Source organism: Panulirus ornatus, chromosome 43, assembly GCF_036320965.1.
Source record: "Panulirus ornatus isolate Po-2019 chromosome 43, ASM3632096v1, whole genome shotgun sequence".
In the NCBI taxonomy this organism is placed as follows: Eukaryota; Metazoa; Arthropoda; class Malacostraca; order Decapoda; family Palinuridae; genus Panulirus; species Panulirus ornatus.
The window spans coordinates 17,902,994-17,925,220 of record NC_092266.1 but is presented as its reverse complement, the minus strand read 5'-3'; the positions used below and the strand labels follow the sequence as shown (position 1 = coordinate 17,925,220).

Sequence of the window (22,227 nt, the reverse complement as noted above, 5' to 3'; positions counted from 1 at the left end):
GCACCAACACTGCACTCAAGGGGGAATTCTCTGCTCATTTCGTAAATTGTTGATAAGACAGGTTCCTCAAGACTCCCTATACAATATCCACAGTGTAAGAAAAAAGTCCTTGGTAAGTCCAATCCCACACACACACACACACACACAGAGAGAGAGAGAGAGAGAGAGAGAGAGAGAGAGAGAGAGAGAGAGAGAGAGAGCAAGTGGAGCAACGGAACTGGAGATACTACACCTGACATTAACCCAGGGAGAACACTTGATGACCTAACCTTACCTAGGGGAGAATCAACCTCAGGAAATCACTCTTCCATGAGAGGAGGACTGGGAGACAGAGAGGCCAAGGCCAGAGTGGTCTGTGAAAAAAAAAAAAAAAAAAAAAAAACGAGATGCTGTGACTAAGAATGAAGAAATCATACATCAACTCTATTAAGGTTATACGAAAGTAGTGCATTACGTAGATACGCAGACCCAAGGTCCAAGCGAGATGGCCTGGCCTTAACGCTACGAAAACAGAGAGAAAATGCCCCCCTTGTAAGCAGTACAAGAAAAGGAGAGCAAAGCAAAGGTTCTAAACCTCCACTCCTCCGGCACACACCATCAGAAGTAGTTAGAAAAAAAAAATACCTTGCAGGATTAATAAGCCTGAAGGAATATCCTGTAGGAAAGTCATAAGGTAGAACGGACATGAGTATGTCATGCATCCCATCCATCACCAAAGACACGCATCCCTTCACATTTTGTGATAAAAGACAATACTCATGATAAACTTGAGTTCCAGCCTCTCCTCTTACCGTGCTTACATTATTCCTGATGTTGAAGAATGATACAGTATTTCTCAATTACTCTCTCAAAGCAACTGAGTATGGCAACGCATACCCAGTAGAGAACGTAAGCAAAGATTTGAAAGTCCCCCCCCCCCCCCACGTAGAAGGCTCGATTCACTATACTTACAATATTGAGAATTATGAGAGGGGAAACAAACTGACAAGGAAAAGTATTCATGAATTATGGAGGAAGTGAAAAAAAAAAAAAACTGTCCTTTCAACTGTGGCAGGTCATAGTGACAGGGAGAAACATGCAATGGTAGAGAGTTCCAGAACTTCCGAGGTGTAACTGCTGCTCCGCCAGAACCCTATACATGAATGCATGACTACTGTTTAACCTGACTTTCGCTCGTTAGACATCTGACAAAGTAAACGCTATCAAGATTCTTCTCCGAAAAATGTAGCGAAGCAGGACAGACAAGGGGTAGAATAAGAATAATGGATTAACACATTAAAAAAAAAACAATCCAGGTAGTAGCACTTGACACTGTCAAAAGATGATAATGATCATGAGTGCCTCATGGAACAGTGTTTAGCTTCTGCGCTGTTCACATTAACGACATCTGACACAGACGAAGATATACAAGAAAGCGTACTACGACGCACTGCAGAGGACAACCAGCGCAATGAAAAGGGTGAGCACAGATGAGGTCTGAAGGAAAATACATGAACACCGACACATAATAATAATACATGAATGGCCACAGGAAAATCTATGGGAATGCAGTGAAAAGTTCGAGCAGCTGAGCGTCATGGAAAGAAACCATCAGACGTGTCTACATCCTACAATGAACCAACAGAGAAGATTTGTGAAGATGCAAAGCTAGAATGTGCAGAATACACCGATGCATCACCATGTAAGAAGTAACAATGGGCACATTCACCACTAGGAATTAAGATACTGAGGATTAAGCTGTTCAAAGCATAATCAAAAAGCGAACTTGAATGTTACTTTATTGTACAGCCACCAACACAAGGATATAATAAAAAAAAAATCGAACAAAATCGTGGGTAAGTAACATTTGAATTACAACGACCAGAGTCGAGCCCTTGACTGCTCGCTCATGCAGGCGGCCATTAAACCCTCCCTCACCACCACGATTCTCTCTCTCTCTCTCCCTTCCTCAGGGTCAAGACTCTTCCAAACCAACATCACTTCCTCCCTCCCTGGCTACCATACCATTCCTCTCCACCATCACTCCCTCCCTCCCTGACTACCACAAGCTGAACGGTGGAATGGCGTTTTTCAGTGGTTTAACTATCAATCCCCGCCATTTTCCCCTCTTCATACCTCCTATATTGCCGACACAACCTTCCCACTCAGTATCAAAATAGTTTCCCGGAAATCTAAAGATAAAACGAAAGTCATGTTACCGAATTAGACTGTACACCTCTGAACTAACGCGGACAAGAAATGAATAGTTCAAAACAGTGAATTGCTGTAAAGCGTTATGTGTTTTTCATTTATCTGCGCGTGATCTGGCTATAGAAATTCCATGATTTCTTGATGAACCTCTAGTCGGGTTCTCGTACGTATCACAAAACTCTTCCAAAAATCATTAAAACAACTTATACTTGCCGATTCAAATCGCAACTTCATATCAATATATCTCAACTTTTTCGACATCCATACTCGATCAGCGCTTGCCGCTTGCTTGCCTCGGAGTAACATTATACTTAAAACTTTTGAAGAAATCCCTACTAACGGCTATTTGTACAGACAATAACCAAAAAAAACTATAGAAAAAAAACTACCTCAAGTTATTGTAATGCATTTTTCACTTCAAAAAAAAAAAAAAAAATACATAGCATCAGATCAAGAAAACTAAAAATGGCGAAGATATAAGCGACATTCATAGTTTCCAAAAGGGATTCCAGTAATACTTCAATATTCCACGTCAGGTACGGGAAAAGCTCTCGAAACACTACGACAAGGGGCACAGGGAAGGGGATGGTTTCAGTGAGTTTAGCACAATGACCCCCAAACGTTCCCAACCCCTAAGCACATACAAGTCGAAAAAACAAAATTGCACATCCACTTAAAGAAGCAGAGTTAATAGAGACGGCCCAAAGGAGGATACTAAATATGGGACCAGAATTAAGAGAGCTAAGTCATCACAGGGAAAGGCTAGAGAGGCTTATTTAAATCTGCTCACACTGGACGAGAGAAGTGTGAGGGTTGACCTCACCAACACCTTTCCCGTTTTGAAACAGCTCGACGAGGTACACAATGGAGAAAGTTACTGACGAGACGTAGGGACAGAACGACCACAGGACATAACATGAAATTAGGAAAGAGCCTTGTCAACAAAGATGTAAAGAAGTAATCTTACGGTATAAGAGTGGTGGATGAATGAAACAATGACTGAAGACGGTCTGCTGACAGCATACATTTAATCAAAGTTGTATGATGGCAAAAAAAAAAAAAAAAAAAAAAGAGTAGAGATGGGGCCCAAGAAGTGTAAAACTCCCTCCTTGCACACTACAAATAGGGTTTCACACACACACACGCACGCACACACCACACACACCTGTAAAGGCACGAATATAAATCCAAACCTGAAATCGCAACTAATGTATTCAAAAAGAAAATGCATGGACATGATAACATACACACAAACACACGTGCATGGATACAAGCACAGTCGCTGAATACTGGCAAAAGCAGTCAAACCTGTACGCTCAAGGTCACAGTTAATACATGACCAGACGAAGACACACACACACACACACACATACACGTTCACACATACAGATAGGCCAAGGAAGCAGCAATAAAATTCAGAGTTGAACAGAAAGTGAGAAAACGTCAAGGAAAACAGAGAAATCGGAGTGACACACATAACACATGAAGACAGGGAGGTGCAAGCAGCTGCGGGATGCAAACTAAGATGGGTCATCATAATGAGGATGTCAACACATCCATAACTTCTATCTGGTACACAGACACGAAACCCCGGGAGCAAACATGAAGCTCAGCAGGAGACAGGAAGGACTGGAGTCTGAGCAGTGGACGAAGGAAACGAGAAAGTATTGAAAGCAGATACGGTCACACTGGGCAATCCATGGATCTACTGTACCACACATATATCAGAATACAAGATATAAACACCAAAATACTAAAGCTCCCTCCTTATGTACAAAAAGGTAATGATATATATATATATATATATATATATATATATATATATATATATATATATATATATATATATATACACACACACTTGGAAGCTTTGATTTTCTACATATAAATTCTTGTGACCTTTCCAGTCTTGCCACTGCCCTAGCTGTCCTACCCACACGTTGTCACTGCCCTGTCTGTCCTGCCCACACGTTGCCACTGCCCTGGCTGTCCTACTCACACGTTGCCACTGCCCTGGCTGTCCTACTCACACGTTGCCACTGCCCTGGCTGTCCTACCCACACGTTGCCAATGCCCTGGCTGTCAAGCCCACACGTTGCCACTGCCCTGGCTGTCCTACCATCACGTTGCCACTGCCCTGGCTGTCATGCCCACACGTTGCCAATGCCCTGGCTGTCAAGCCCACACGTTGCCACTGCCCTGGCTGTCCTACCATCACGTTGCCACTGCCCTGGCTGTCCTGCCCGCAAGTTGTCACTGCCCTGGCTGTCCTGCCCACACGTGCGAATGGAACGCCATCCGGGTGACGCATGATGCACTGCAGCTTCCTGTCAAAATATCATTTCACGAGTTATCAACACGGGTAAGACGACACCAACCCCGGAACTAACCAGTTCTACCTGGAATCCCGAGTCATAAGAAGAGATGTGTTTTTCCAAGAAAGAAATAGAAGTCAGGTCCATATCGACCTTGAGCTTAATATTAACGCTGATGTCATAACCCAACCCGACAGGCCGGGCGACGCTCGCTCGCTCGCTCACCTGAACTGGATGTGTATGCTGCCGCCATGCTGGACCTGGACCACAACGCCGGAGTCTGCTGCATGTGGGCCCTTAAATCTTACCTGGCTCAAAGTCTGTCCCCCAACTACATCAGGTTTCCTTTGTCACGCTTAACGCTGCTCTCCTCCTACATATCTATAACATCTTTCTTCGACTACCTAAACTCTTGCCATGAGGCCATGACATCCCCTCACCCTCACAGTGAGATCTTCTACCAAGGGAATTTCAACTTTCACAATGAGGAATGCTTGACTTCCTCCCATGCGGATAGCGGTGAGACTGAAGCCCCTCACGTTCTCCATGATGCAGAGCAAATCATCACCCACCTCACCCGTCATATTCCTGTCCGCTGCGATCATTCTTCTACTATTCTGGATCTGTTTTTCACCTCTAACATTTCACGCTGTAGCGGCACCATCTCGCCTCTAACTGGTTCACCCAAACACGCACTCATAAATGTATCTGTTCTAACGGCACCTCCCTCTCCAGCAGCCCCTCCTAAACGTAAATATTGGCACCTCCACAAAGCTGACTGGAATAACTTACAAAAATTGGGGACACTCTCTCTTATATGGTGATGCCTCTGTTTCTGCCAAACGCATAACAAAGGTGGTTATTGTTGTTGAGGGAATAGAAGCATCTATCCCCTATGCCTTCAACACTTCTTCCATGATTCAACCGTTCCTGTTCTGAGGCCATTCAGGCAAGGGATGGGGCATCTTAGGCTTAGAGGAACTCCCCTGCCTTTGACTCCAAATCAGCATTTGTTTATCACTACACGTAATCATTGCAAGCACGTTATCCGGAAGGCAAAGCGTTCCTTTGTCAAAAGTGCGACAACCTCTCTTCTTCATCCAATGATGAATCTTTCTGATCTATAAGGGCATCGCTAACAACTTATATCGCTGTACCTTTCCTTCACTCTTCCTATAGACAAAGCAACTCTAGCTCCCGCTTCTCCTCCAACTCCACCTTGTATGATTCTAACGTTCCATCACTCCCTGATGCTCCTCTTACTAATCCTATGCACCTTCCCGTAACCTCTTCAAGAACTGTCCGAAAAACAAATTCTCTTTCTGGACACAAGCAAGGCATATGGTCCTGATAGCACTCATCCCCGTGTACTGATATAGTGTTCCTCTGAACTTGCACCTGTCCTTGCTCGTCTCTTCCGTTCGTTTACGAACCAAAACGTTTCCTTCTCCTTGGAAGCAGGCGTTGGTACATCCCATCCCTACGAAGGATGACCGTTCTAACCCCTCTATCTTCCTGATACTTTGAAACCTACCATTTCCAAAGTTTCTGAACCCCTTCTCGACTCCCACATCTTTAGAAATCATGAATTTTACAGTTTCCTCTCAGGTCACCAAGTATGGCTTGCGTCACGCGAGATCCATTGGTGATATTCCTTCTTAACTTACTAATGTCTGGTCATCATCCCAGGAAGACTCTGGAGTATACGATCTAGTTGCCCTTGACATATCCAAAGCTTTTGACTGGGTGTGGCATCGAAGTCTCATCTCTAAGCGCCTCTCTCTTGGCTTCCCTCCCTCATATCCAGCTTCCTTTCCGTTGATCTCCCTCCGTGGCAGTTGACAAATTAACCTCTCTCTCTCTCTCGCCCTTTCTCCATCAACAGTGGTGTCCCAAGATACTGACCCGTCTCCTACACTTCTTCTCCTTTCCGCAAACGAATTCCTTTCTTCTACAAATAACCAAATGCACACATCCTTCAATCTTGCTACTACTTCTCTCACCGGATCTGCATCTCGTCTCGCCACAACTTCCTCGATAAACTCAGACTCGGGTTAGACGAAACCTGGTGAAGTTTAACGCCTCTAACACCCATCTCTCTATCAAAAATAATTCACAACTTTCCTGTCTCCTTCGACGGTTCCGTAATTCCATCTTTCAACTTAATGAATATAGCAGTACTGTAACATCTACGGTACCTTGGAAACACCACATTACGAATATAGCTAAGTCTGTCCTGGGAGTCCTGTTTAGATGTCAAAATTTCTTTTCTTCCAAATTTTTGCTCCATATACACAAGGGATTGTTCCGTCACTGTATGGGGTACTGCTCTCACATCTGGGGTGGTTTCAGCTCTGCAACCTTACTAGACAGATCTGAGTGAAAGCGGCCCGACTTATTAACTCTACCAAGCCAACTTCAAAACTTGCCCACGGCCTGGCGCAATGTTTGCTCATATTCCCTCTTTTATACGTAATATTTTGTTTTTTTGCTCCCGAAAGCTGGCTGCTTGTGTGCTACCACCAAAAACTTGATCATGCAATACTCCAGTACTCGGCAAGCTCCTGCGTCACATGATTACTGTGTGGTCGTTGGCAACTCCATGATGGGTCGTCTTGATAACTGTTTCTTCCCTTACACCTCGAAGCTTTGAAACTCTAATCTGTTTAGTCTTCCCCAATAACTATGACTTGGCACTTTTTAAAAGACAGGCTTTTTCACTTCCTCAAAAATTCGTAAATACTGTCCTATGTCTATCCTTTTCCCCCTTTCATTTTCTTCATAGTTCAATTAAGGCTCGGCCTTCAACGTAAAAAGAAAAATATAATGACACAGAGGAGCTAATAGATAAAGTTAAGCTGCAAATAGTATATATATATATATATATATATATATATATATATTTTGCTTTGTCGCTATCTCCCGCGTTTGCGAGGTATATATATATATATATATATATATATATATATATATATATATATATACTATTAAAGATGGAACAATGAGGGAAGTATGCGCACTGTTCCACGGAAGGTTTAAAAAGGTGTAGCGTATTCAAGATGAATAATCTTGAGAAAAATCAAGACATGGAGGACCTAACAGACTAGTGGGGAGCATCTACAATAAGAACACTGGTAATGTGAGCGGCAGATTCAAGTAATTGCTAATATCTCAAGAGGAAGAAAACCATATTCTCGCTAAACAGAAAAGGGTGGAGATGGAGCCAATTCTGATCAAAAGACTCCTAGATACTAATGATATGCCTGGTGCAATTCCTGAGATAAGAGGAACAAAGAAGATATAATGACATAAGGGGAAGCCCAGGAATGATTACCTTCAGTTTTGAGTTTTTAGAGTAGGAGGTAGGATAAGAAACTTGGAAGAAAGTAAAAACGTTGAGGACATTCATCCGAGCGGAGAACGAGGAAAAGGTATGGAATAAAGTCAAACGGCAAAAATGGACATCGTCAAAAGACTATAGAGCAGGGTAACCCCGCTACAACCTCAAGGAAGTCAAGAATGTTAAACCAATCGAATGTTATAATGAAAATAATATGCACAGATGCGGAAGTAATGGTAATAAATAGAAAATAGCGAGAGTTCAAGTCCCGTATAAGGGAAAAACAACAAACTTGATATTATTGGAACACAGACAATACTTATTAAAGAGAAGAGATCTTACTTAATGTGTCCGAAGAAATACATAACAGGAGAAAATAAAAGAACTACGGAGATGACTGGCCTTCTTAAAAAAGGACAGTATTTCATTTTAGCACAAACTGGAGAAAAACATTCAAAGACAGAATTGCATACAGCTGATGATAATTCATGATCCTCTAAAGAATCTTAATCAGAACAAATATGGAGATGACAATGAAGGATCAGAAGTGCACATGAAACTGGCGCAAGCACTCCCCATAAATGATAAAAGCTCTAAAAATGGAAGATATCAATAATGAAGAGAAAGACAGAGTTTAGATTCTGGTGGACATTGAGAGCCATGGAGACAAGTTCTTGGAGCGTATAAAGGAAAATTTCATGTATTAGTAAGAGTAGACTTAAATTAAAGGGACTGATACATCTCCATTACTTTACCTTGTCTTTCAACATAATAACATGGAAATTGAGATATTAGATAAGATACACCGTTCGGAAAAAGTTATCATGTTATTCTTATGGACATAAAAACATCTGAAGGTAAACCTAACTCAAACACACGATAATATAAAAAGAAAAAAACAAACATGAAATGGCAAATGAAGATCAGTAGCCAGATCACAGTTAAGGATGGTTCTGTGAAATCCAGAACGGGGTACTACTAACATTGGTACCTTTAACTGTAAAAACAAAGGTAAAAACAAACAAACTCAGATACGTGGTTCCATAAAAAGCTACAGGATCAACTAAGGGGCAGGAACAGGCGACAGTAGAGCCAATCAGTATTTGAAAGGCATAGGAAACTAAGTAGCGAGAGAGATGCGATCGCAACCTGCAAGTTTTTAAACCAACGGTGTTCTTCGAAAGATACAAAGATAGGACAACCAGAAGCCATAACATGAAAATAAACAAGGAACATCTTATGAAGGACATACAGAAGTACTTTTACACTAGTGGATGAATGACATAAATCTAATGATACTGCAAATGCTGGCAGCATACGTTTCAAATCTTGTGTCGTAGGTGGGAAAATGTGACGACCTGCCTTCCCGTACTGTACAAACACAGATTGTAATACGCAATTACACAAAAACAAAAATTAGAGATATCCAAAATACACTGATAGGCTTGTCAAAAAGACACACACATTCACACAAATAAATACACCCCACATTAAAAGGCCTTCTCATGAATATGTAAAATGTTACGTGAAAACAAAAACAGTTCATCTAAAAAATACAAATAATTACATGTTCAAGACTAGGGACAGAATCGCAAATATTAATGTCAACATAATGACTGGAAGACTGTTGACTAGAACTAGCTATATAGTCATATACAAAAGGAAACGTGAGTAGGTGCACCCTAAGGTTCTCCAAAGGCAATCAGAGATACGTAAAGCAACGCTGCTAAGATCAATTATCATCATTTCACAGTATACCTGATATTACAATACATGTAAAACCACTTCTTTGGCTTCTTGCAAATACTTATTCAGGTCTAAACACGCGTTATGATCACAGTTATGAAATGGCTCAGAAGGACTGTGAAAAAATTTGTCAGCCTTAATGCTTTATGATAATAATATGCAACCAGTGAAATTACGTAGTGCAGACACACCTCCAGATATTACGAGCGCTAGCAACAGACTATTTCAAGAATTTTGCCTTGGGTTAAACAGATGGATACAATGCGAGTTAACAGCTTACGTGGAACTTTCACCTTTATACATTGAGGAACGTTTTATGCAACCTTCATCATGTTAAGCAATGTATTACAGTGGTGGGTTGGATAAGGTGCCACCAAACCCAGTCTTCCTGACAAGGTAAAGTGACACAAGTAATGCCCTAGTGAGGTTTTCTTCAAAGATTTCACGATGCCCCTGACTTGCCTCACAGGGTATGGTGGCCTTAGAGCAGTAGACAACCTAGGACTTGAGGATAGTCCACCTCGAATAAGGGCATGCTTTCGACTCTGCCCCATGAGCAACTGTAATCAAATATGATGCATAATGCACTACAAGTCTGCTTAAATCTTGAGAGGCAAGTTTCTTAGTGGGTCGTACTAACAAAAAGTTGTGTTGAATGTTAAAGTTTTCTTGCTAGGGTGAAGTCATAAGTGGTTTCTCCTAAGCAGCACGGTTTCCCCGACATTTTTGTTTTAATAGTTAGACTTGCTGTAAGTCGTTAATACCACCATGAACTTCGTCTATGACGCCATGATCTCGGTTATGATATGCGACTTTTATTCAGAAGAGTCGGTCTCATTCACAGAGTGCCTGGCAAAGTGAAAACTAAGATTCGTGTGTAACCGTGGAATCAGTTGTACACTACATAACTACAGGATGGAGTACCAAATTGCCTGGTAGTGACGGTAAAAAGAAAAGCCTGGATTCCTCACACTGTGACGAACTATCACGACAACCATGTCGCTGAGGCATATATTGATATGGCTTCCCTAGGGCAATGACACATTTCGTGTGTTCTTTGGTTCAGCAACACTTCAGATAGATCAATGTCCTGTTACGTTCGTGATAATGGAGATGAAAAATATGGATATATGCTCCTGGGTTATTCTTCCGTGCCCAGTGCATCCGTGCCCTCAACTGACATGCGAGCATTTTCGGTATCAGCCTCAATGCCATGGTTCAATCTACTAATTGACAAATATATCAAATTGTCTTGACCCATTATTTTCAATGTTATTATTTCTTTTTGTACGGCGAGAACAGCCACTACAAAAGGTCACTCCAAGATTGTGAAGTGAATGAAAAGTACAAGGCAGCCATCAAATATAACAAAGTTGGCCATGAGTCAAGCTAGGCTTAAAGTGTTTTTAAATACTTTGTAGTTTGTAATCCATTAAAGATTTTCTAAGGACGGTGTTTCTTCACCATGGTATGGGAACAACAAAAGTTTCATTTTATATGAACAGTGAAGCTATTATTATTATTATTATTATTATTATTATTACTATTATTATTATTATTATTATTATTATCATTATTATTATTAGACTTTGAGTGGTAGTGCATTAGTCGCTCAACAAGGTCTCACTAAATCATGTTCGTATAATAAAAACACAAGATCAGTTTAGATCCAAATAACATCAGCACTGCAAAAAACAACATCCACACGCTGATGAAGTGTACATACTGACAAAAGCTACTAACGGCCAACGTATAAACATAACTAAATTTTACAAGCAACGCTTACATCTACAAATCAAATAATTGCTTATTTGGAGAATGTTCGTTTCATGTCTCTATACCCGCATTTACTAACAACGGTATATGAAAATATAGACTGCAATCAACATAATAATATCAAGACTACGGTAAACGGGTGCTTTACCGTAAAAACAAATACTCCAAACTGTTTTCAAAGAACAGTGTTAATTTCTTGGCTACTTAATCACTCTAAGTGAAACTGCCGCGTAAGGTGTCAGCACCAACAAATACCCTTACCACTTGGAATTCTTACGGCAACAAATGAATATCATTCACGCTACTTGCAGCAACAGCGTAACATTCATGCTACCCGCTGCAACAAATGAAGCTATCTTCGCGCTATTCGCCACATCAATTCAGGGTACTCGCCACATAAAGTGAATGTATAATTGAGGCTACTCATTTACAAGTGAACGTATCATTCAGGCTACTCACTACAAGTGAATGTACCAATCAGACCACCAGCTGCAACAAAAGAATTTATCATTCAGGCTACTCACTACAAGTGAATGTACCAATCAGACCACCAGCTGCAACAAAAGAATTTATCATTCAGGCTACTCACTACAAGTGAATGTATCATTCAGGCTACTCGCTGCACAAAGTAAATGCATCCTTCATGCTACTTACTGGGACAAGTGAGTGTATCGTTCAGGCTACTCACTGCAACTAGTATCATTTACACTACCCGCTTTTGGTGAAAATGACTGCCAGAAAGTATGTGACACTACTGCCAGGGAAGCTGATTCAGATGGATCGCCAGGCAGGAATAAGTGAACGGGGGGAACCCGAACCCCTACTCGAATATGTTTGCAAATGATGCAAAGGTCATGAGCAAAGTGAAAAACAAGGGCAAATGCATCAACTAACAAAGGCACCTAAACAGACTCCAAAGTGGGAATGATAAATGGGACAGTGAAAGAAGGCCTCATGATGAACATCATCCAGCTGGAGATAAGCTCTAGAATTCTGTGTGAGAAACTAAGGTTTTGGGAGCTGACATCATCCTAATCTGTCACCAGAGTCCCACATGAGATGAACAGATAAGGAGACAAACTGTCTATTGGCAAATATGACCACAGCTTTTAAGTAGATGACTAAGGAAATATCTAGCATTTTGTTCATATCCTACATAACTTAGGCTGAAACTAGAATATAGTTCTCAAGTTTGGTCACCACTTCTAAACAAGTCAGAGACACAGGGTGAAAAAAAAAAAAAAAAACTGAAGAATCAAACAGAAAAGCGGGTGGCATCAAAATTAAAGTTTCATAAAGCTGGAGGTCAATAGATATAAATCAGATTATTTTTGGTCTGAAAGATCATACACCAGATAAGGAAGATAGGGAAAGAAGAAATGCTTATCAAAAGATTACTGGAGGCAATTTTGGTGATGCAAGAAAGGAGAACTGGTCATTAAAATGAAAACGTGGGGGGTCAACCAGATATGGTTACAGTTGACTTAATTGGGAGTCATACAGTTAGGAGGTATAAGGAAAGGTAATTAACTTAAAGACATGGTGGAATTCAGTGGGGTATTCATCAATTATGATAAATACTGAGAGAAGGAAAAGCAAAGATGTACAGTCACAAGACAAAAAATACTTGAGACACATGACACAAGAGAATGGGACTGTCCCGCCAGCACTGCAGAGAGGGCAGGAGTGTTTGAAGATAACGTCAGACTGAAAGTAAGCAGTCAAATGTTGAAGGATTATGGGGAATTGGTAAAGTGTTGAAATTCAAGAATCCTACATAAGTGAACTTGACACTGTTGGAGTTGTGGAAACAAAGCTCAATAAAGATACAATCTCAACTGTTTTGCCCAGTTTTGCTTGTTTTGCTAGTATCTCTCTCTCTCTCTCTCTCTCTCTCTCTCTCTCTCTCTCTCTCTCTCTCTCTCTCTCTCTCTCTCTCATTATTATCATTATTCATTTTATTATTATACTTTGTCGCTGTCTCCCACATTAGCGAGGTAGTGCAAGGAAACAGACGAAAGAATGGCCTAACCCACCCGCACACACATGTATAAATATAAATGTCCACACACGCACATATACATACCTATACACCTCAACGCATACATATATATATACATACACAGACATATACATATATAAACATGTACACAATTCATACTTGCTGCCTTTATTCATTCCTGTCGCCACCCCGCCACACATGAAATGACGCCCCCCTCCCCCAGCATGCGTGTGAGGTAGCACTAGGAAAAGACAATAAAGGCCCCATTCGTTCACACTGCCTCTAGCTGTCATGTACAATGCACCGAAACCACAGCTCCCTTTCAACATCCACGCCCTACAAAACTTTCCATGGTTTACCCCAGACGCTTCACATGCCCTGGTTCAATCCACTGACAGCACGTCAACCCTGGCGTACCACATCGTTCCAATTCACTCTATTCCTTGCACGCCTTTCACCCTCCTGCATGTTCAGGCCCAGATCGCTCAAAATCTTTTTCACTCCATCTTTCCACCTCCAATTTGGTCTCCCACTTATCCTCATTCCCTTCACCTCTGACACATATATCCTCTTTGTCAATCTTTCCTCACTCATTCTCTCCATGTGACCAAACCATTTCAAAACACCCTCTTCTGCTCTCTCAACCACACTCTTTTCATTACCAACACATCTCTCTTACCCTTTCATTACTTACTCAACCAAACCACCTCACACCACATATTGTCCTCAAACATCTCATTTCCAACACATCCACCCTCCTCCGAACAACCCCATCTATAGCCCACGCTTCGCAACTATGTAACTTTGTTGGAACCACTATTCCTTCAAACATACCCATTTTTGCTTTCCGAGATAATGTTCTTGCCTTCCACATATTTTTCAACACTCCCAGAACTTTCGCCCCCTCCCCCACCCTGTAACTCACTTCCGCTTCCATGGTTCCATCCGCTGCCAAATCCACTCCCAGATATCTAAAACACTTCACTTCCTCCAGTTTTTCTCCATTCAAACTTACCTCCCAATTGACTTGTCCCTCAACCGTGCTGTACCTAATAACCTTGCTCTTATTCACATTTACTCTCAGCTTTCTTCTTTCACACACTTTACCAAACTCAGTCACCAACTTCTGCAGTTTCTCACACAAATCAGCCACCAGCGCTGTATCATCAGCGAACAACAGACTCACTTCCCAAGCCCTCTCATCCACAACGGACTGCATACTAGCCCTTCTCTCCAACACTCTTGCATTCACCTCCCTAACAACCCCATCCATAAACAAATTAAACAATCATGGAGACATCACTTACCCCTGCCGCAAACCAACATTCACTGAGAACCAATCACTTTCCTCTCTTCCTACACGTACACATGCCTTACATCCTCGATAAAAACTTTTCACTGCTTCTAACAACTTGCCTCCCACACCATATATTCTTAATACCTTCCACAGAGCATCTCTATCAACTCTATCATATGCCTTCTCCAGATCCATAAATGCTACATACAAATCCATTTGCTTTTCTAAGTATTTCTCACATACATTCTTCAAAGCAAACACCTGATCCACACATCCTCTACCACTTCCGAAACCACACTGCTCTTCCCCAATTTGATGCTCTGTACATGCCTTCACCCTCTCAATCAATACCCTCCCATATAAGTTTGACTATGTGATACATGAGGATATTTAAATAGCACAGGTAGGACTAGAAACAAAACCTCAATCTCAACCATCTCTATGGTAACACAGATTGGGAAATGGAGTTCAGCAGCCTAGAACCAAGGGTCTAATGTGGTGAAAGGTTCTAAGAAATTTACAATGAAGGAGCAGGAACATGGGTACCTCTAGTCTTAAATACATGGGAAAAATTATGGAAGAGGAAAGAATTAAGTAAAAGATATCAAAAAGCAAAGGAGCTTCAAAATGTGAAGTGGCAAAGATAAAGAAGGCACTCCAGCTATCCTACATTTGCAGAGTATAAGAGAGCAAGGAATGACTACACCATCGTAAGAAAGGAAGAATAAAGAAACTGTGAAAAGAATATTGTGGAGAAGGCAGGAGAAAATTCAAAACTTTTTCATATGTTCATCAGGAGTCAATTGTCAGTCAAAGGGAAGCTTAATAAAGTTAAGGGATTCAGAGGGAAGAACTGTTGAGAACATTAGGATCTGTGAGGAACTGCATGACAAATTCAAACATGCTTTCACAGTGGAAGACATTACAGCTCCAATATCAGAGATGGAATGGGGAGGAGGTTTCAGATAACAGTGAGGTATCTAAAAAAGACATTTATAGAACACTAAAAGGTCTCAACGCAAGCAAGGCTCACAGTCCCCATGAAACTTCACCATATGTGCTGAAAATGTAAGCAGATATGAGAGATAAACTTCTTGAAATACTGTTCAGTGTGTCATAAGAGGGAGGCAGGGTGCTAAAGAAATGGAAAAAATGAAAATCATACCTATTCATAATAAGACAGTGAACAGGACCAGTCTTACTGACAACTGTGGTCTGTAAGGTTCTAGAAAATATAATTAGGAAACATATTGGTGACTTTCTAACAGATAATTAGAAAACATATGGGTGACTCTCTACACAAGAAATTTAGGAGAAATTACAAAGGTGAGAGACAGCAGTTTCATGAAAAGGTCATGTGTAACAACCATCTTACATTTCTATGAGGCTGGACTTCAGCCTTGGACAAAAGGAAAGGCTGGGTGGATATTTTGTGTCTTGACTGCCAGAAAGCATTTAACACTGTAATAAATGGGAGGCCTATTAAGAGAGGTGGATTACCTAACAAGAATAAGGAGGATACTCCTTCAATGGAAGGGAACAAAGGACTCAAGGGGGAACAAAAGACTCATCTCAGGGGAGCTTTCTCCAAATGGGTCAAGGTGACCAATGGAATGCAACAGGGTTCTGCTTTTGGACCATTACTCTTCTTTATCTATGTGATTTGCCTGAAGCTACAGACTCCTACCTAAATATCTTTGCAGATGATGCAAAGGTTATCAGGGAACTAAAATGCAGAGAGGACTGCATCAACTTACATGGGGACCTACACATACTCCAAAACTGGTCTGATACATAGTTGATAAAATTCAATGCGAGCAAATGGATGTAATAAGCATGGGATGAAGTGAAAGAAGGCTTCAATATGATTATTCTCTATCAGAAAATAAGCCTTAGGATTCTGTGGAGGAGGAGAAGAGGGGGGGTTGACAACGTCCCTAATTTGTCACCAGAGTACCACATCAAGAGAACATTTAGATAAACTATCTTTTCAAAAATATTACAATACTTTTCAAGTATATGGATAAGGAAACTAACAAGCTGTTCATATCCTACATGTGGCCAAAACTTGACTAAGCTTCTCAAGTTTGGTCACCAGCTAAAAATCAGAGCCAATAAAGAATGCCGAGAGGATGGCAAAGGAGATAGTACCAAATTTAAAGGAGCTTAATTAAAGGGAAGGCTAGAGGCCTTAAGTTACTCTAAACAAACTGATAATATGGGAAATGAACAGTTCCTCAAGATATAAATGGATAGAAAAACCAAAGAAAATCAAACAGGAAACTTATCATAAAAAAATACATAAAAAAAGATGTCAAGAAGTGCTTTTATAGTACAAGTGATGGATAACTGGAATATGACAAAGGACAGGGTTAATGTTAGCATACAGAAGTTTAAGTTGTATGATGGTATAGAATGTTCAAGAGATGAGGCACTATGAATGTCAAATATCATTAGTAATGTGACCTTGTTATGATTAAATGACTTTTCACTGTTTTTGTGCTGTTTTAGATCTTCAATAGTTGTAATAGTTACAATAAACATTAGCAAAAATACTGAAAATGATGAAAAAACAAATACAACAGGGGGAGAGCAAATGCAACTTGGAAAGATGACCTTACTTTTTCAAAGACAGCAGCTTATAATACCTTCAGAGTCCAGGTACAGTCCTGGAGATGTTTTATGAGAGTCAAGGGAGAATGGAAATACAATACTAAATCAAGATTCAACAAAACTTTTCTATCATGAAATATGTTTAGAATACAGAATGTATCTATATTACATTTACAATGATTTTACAAAATTAAGAGTGTTACCATATCTATATCTGACTACTTTTATATAATCTATAAATGGGTAGGCCCTAATAGTTATCTTGGCAGTGATGTATGAGGTGGAGGATGGTCACAGATCATGACACAATGCCTATAGCTTTGTGATACTGGATAATGTTTGCTTTATCCTTTCAAGTATGTTACACTTTTTTTCATATTTGTCACAGGTGCATTTTTCAAACTGTTATTTTCTTATGATTATAAATTGTATTTGTAGTTTATTTGTCATTAAGCATTTACTTGACCACTTCCTGATAAAGCAGATTTCAGTCATGGCATCACAATCAGTTCCATTTGATATAACACCAATTTATTACCTTTAGACTAACTTCTGTGACTTTATCAATGATAATTCTGTACCAATCCTCACTTCCATATATTCTTCAGTCAATTATGGTTTACCCTACAATGTTAACCAACATATGTATGTATTCATAATCTGCTCTTATTATATTCATTTTTCTTTTTCCATTTCTCACATGTTCTCAATGTTCTCCAACTGCTCACTCTAATTAAATGAGCATATTCCTCTATGTTCATAGTCTTAAAATCATGTTCTTTCAAAGAGAAACTGAGCTCACCAAGAATTAACATAGCAAGTACATATTTTTGAAATTTGTGGAGCAATTTTGTAAGAGTGGACGTCCATGCCTCACATTACATACTGGACATAAATAACATTGGAAACTGGATAAATATGAATTACATGAGGAATGAGACTGTGCACTGGTACTGTCATTCTGATGTTAGTTTGATATTTTTTTGTGTGTGTCTATGTTTGTTGACAGTTGCCTGTTTTCCCTATCTCTGCTGTATGAGAAGGATCTAATTTTATAATGCCTTAACTCATAGAAAACATTTTCTTGAGCAACTTTTTAAACTTTCATATGCTGTCAGCACTTCTAATATCAGATGGATGAATCTGTTCCATTCATCCATTACTCTGACACTTGTCTGACATTCGACATCTTTTTTATCATTTCTTCTTGTGGCGTTTGGTTGCACTATCTTTTAGCATCTTTCAAAGACAAAGCAACCACAAGGCCATGGCAAGAGTCAGAGAAGGGAACTTGTTTGAAGTGATGTATGAAAGTGCTTATACAATATCAGGAAATGGATGAATGGAATGAAGTAAATGCTGGGGTTTGAAGGGTTGCATAATGGTGTAAAGAGATGGGACACTGCAAGTATGGAGCTTCCCATGTTGTGCAAATAAGGGAAAGGAGGTGAGTACACAAAAATGGGCATTTCTTACTAGTCATCATTTTTCTACCTCAAGTGCAAAATCTAAATGGGTGTTGCTGTAGCTGAACCCTCTAGTCAACAAAAAGTTATTTTCAGTGTTGTTGCAACACCCACATAGTTAATAGACTTAAATAACGTGTGTCCTGGAATTATAAATTCTGCGAAGATATCTCTGTTTTTGATATCTAACCACAATTCAAAAATACCAATAATATCATTATTTCATTTTGGTGCAGGTGTCTAACTCTGAAATTATGTTGCATATACACCATGCATTAACATGAAATATTTTAATATGAGACAGACATAGTTCTCTATTCTCTAAAATGTTTGTTAAACTGTAACAGGATGTTTCTTGCATTTCCAGAAATCCCGAGAAATACTTTTTAATTTCTGGTATCTTCTATTATGACAGTCTTTTATTATCACACATCTGTTCCTAATGGCTGACATTTGGTGCACACTCCAAGAGTGAAAAAGTACCCAGATTCCTTTGTGTGTTTAAAGTATTTCACACAATCTGCTGGTGATTGCTTCAATCAGCTCATTTTGGATGTTTTCCAATGCAATAAGCATAAAATTTGCCCATTCTAACTCATCAGTGTTGTTCCATTACTAGGTCAAACTTAACAAGTAATTCACTTTCGGAAGGCAGTTTATCAGGAAGTGGTAACAGGCAAAGATGAGGCAAAGAGGAAATGGAGAGTATCTTGGAGGAATGGTGAATGTTAGATGACAGGGTGGAAGATGTAGGGTGTTTGAGATGTGGAAGTTCATGGAACGAGTCATGGCAAACAGTTTGGTGAAAAGAGAAGAGGTGGTAAAAGTCTTGTATATGATGTGTGGTAAAGTGCTGGAGGGCATGGGACTAAAATTGAATTTCTTAACAAAGTCATTTGAATTCCTTTTCATTATTGCTGAATGGTTAGTTGCAACTTTCAGTGTATGAATGCCTCAAGGTATTTTGCCTGAGTGCTGGCAGAATGTCTTTATTTTGTTACTGTACAAATTAAGACAAAGGGGACAAAAATGAAAGTCCAAATTACAGAGGTTGAAAGTTTGTTGAGTGTACTACCATTGGTAGGTTGTATGGGTGAGTGGTGACTAAGAGGGTGGTGGCACGCACAGAGTACTAAACTGGAGAGGAAAAATGTGGCTTCAGGAGTGGCAGTAAATGACACGCAAACCAAGTATTTGTTTTGAGGAGTTTGCGTGAGAAACGCTTCGAGAAAGAAAAGGGTTTATATGTTGCATTCATGTAAATGAAGAAAGCGCATGATAGGGTTGATTGAGATATGTGAAAAGTTGCACAATTCATATCAATATACTGTGTGGGAGGAAAGATGCTATATGGAGTGAGGGATTTTCTTTATCATGAGGGTAAGGAGTGTTAGTGAACTGGAAGAAATGGTGAACTGATTAAGGTGATGGTAGGTTTGCATCATGGGTGTGTAATATCACCACGTTATTTGATCTGTTTATGGGTAGGGTGGTATGGGTGGTAAATGTAAGGGTTTTGTAGAAAGCAACAGATACTTTGAACGTTGATAGTAAGAGGTCAGGAAGGTGAATCACTTGCTGTTTGCAGATAAAATTGTTATTGTGGCAGACTTAAGTGAGAAGCTGCAGGAGGTGGTGTCTGAGTTTGAAGTGTGTGAGAGGAGGAGGATGAGAATTGACACGAGTAATAATAAGGTAATGAGATTCTACATGGGAGAGAAATAATTCGATGAGTGTGAATTTGCTTGGAGAAAACCTGGTGGGAGTGGGATGTTTTAGACACCTAAGAATGGAAAAGCCAGCAAATGAAATGCATGAAACATAGGAGCTGAAGTGAACCATAGTATGTACGGTTGAGTATGCCCAGGTATCTAGGTGCATTAAGGAGTGTAAGGAAAGAGAAGGCAAAAAAGCAGCATGGATGCAACTAATGGGCACTAAATGGAAAAGTATGAAAAATAACGTTAAAATGATATGAAGTGTCATAGAGAGGATGTTGTTGTCATGAGCATATTTCCGTATGCTGAGCAGTGTGGTGAAATTATTTGATATAGAGAGGATGTGTGAAAAGAGGCTGACTAAGAGGCTATAGATGTCAGAAATGAAAGGAACATGGAGGTCGGGGAGCCTGAGGACAAAATGGAATAATGAAGTAAAACATGCTTCGAGTCCAGCGAGCCTGATTTCACAAACTATATTTCATCAGCATTAAAATTCTCTTGTAGCAACTATTATTTAACAGATGTATGTAGCAACTATTATTCAACAGCATGTATGTACAGATAAGCAGCTGCAAGAAATCGGATTAGTTTTAGAGGGAAAAACAGTACTGAATTCGAAATACATGTTTTACATCCCACTCACTCACTCAACAGCGAAATACATGTTTTACATCCCACTCACTCACTCAACAGCCAACTTTAGAGGACTTTCTGAATATGCATACAGGAAGCTAGGTGGGGACTGTGAAACTAAACTCTGAATTAGCCAGCGAATTCATTGTCTAACTGCACAGCTGTTAAATTTTCGGATTTCTTCCTTTTTACCATCTATCAAGCAGCAAAGAACCTTAGAACGTGGGCTATCTTAGCTACTTTGTACACTCGTTTAACTACGCGGTTAGCAGTTTTCATCTTAATTATCCTCCAAAACAAAACACTATTGCTGGCGATCTAGCCTAATGGGAATGATGGAATTAAAAAGAGAAAAAAATACATGCCTTCTCCTGGAAGAGACTCTCTCTTCCCTTTTTCTTCCTCGTTTCTGCTCTTCTGTAGGATAGCTCCTTTTTGGGACGCCATGATGAATGAAGCTGTTTTGTCTCAAGCTTGAGATTCGCTTACAGTATCCACTTATATAATTCTCAAATCACATACAGTATGTGCAGGCCCGTAGGCCGCGCAATGTGAGACATACATAATCCGCCACAGCTGTAATGATAAAAATATCGTGTTAATAACTGTGGGTGCGCTCTAACCGAGTATAAAAAAAATGACTTGCACAAATATCTCTGAAACCTATTAGAGACTCAATTAATATTATGCCCAGTATTGCAGATAACATATTTCCACAGTAAACATACAGATGAACTTTTCATAACTTACCGACAATCTGATGTTAAAAGGATACAGGCAGGATGGTAAATGGCGAACTTAATTGCTGGTGATCCTTGTTTACGTGTAGTTTGCAGTCTCGCCACCAGAGAGACACAGGAATTTTTGGCGCGGGCATTTCAAAGCGGATAATTAAGGAGAAAGACAAAAAAAAAAATCCTTTATTCATCCCTTGTTAACATATAACTAATTAGACTCCTTATTTAGATCAAGATTGCGAGGGGGAGCCTGAGCGACAGATTAGTGCGCATAAAGCATAAATCAACCCTGCTCACTGTTACATAGAACAGGAGGGATACCTGAATGATAAACGCGCAATAGATATGTAAAACTAAAGCCATTTATTTCGAAATACTTAAAAACACCCAC

The 22,227-nt window shown here is 40.0% G+C and overlaps 1 protein-coding gene across 1 annotated transcript in view; it reads right to left on the bottom strand.

The window, feature by feature from the left end:
- Window positions 1-21,961, bottom strand: part of LOC139762350 (phenoloxidase-activating factor 2-like) — a 38,673-nt gene extending 16,712 nt beyond the window's left edge. The window contains exons 1-2 of the mRNA XM_071687100.1: window positions 21,850-21,961; window positions 21,466-21,675 (exon numbers count right to left, since the gene is read on the bottom strand). Coding sequence (XP_071543201.1) covers window positions 21,466-21,546 — 81 coding nt within the window. The 5' untranslated portion in view covers window positions 21,547-21,675; window positions 21,850-21,961. The remainder of the gene's footprint in view (window positions 1-21,465; window positions 21,676-21,849) is intronic.
- Window positions 21,962-22,227: the final 266 nt, after the last annotated feature.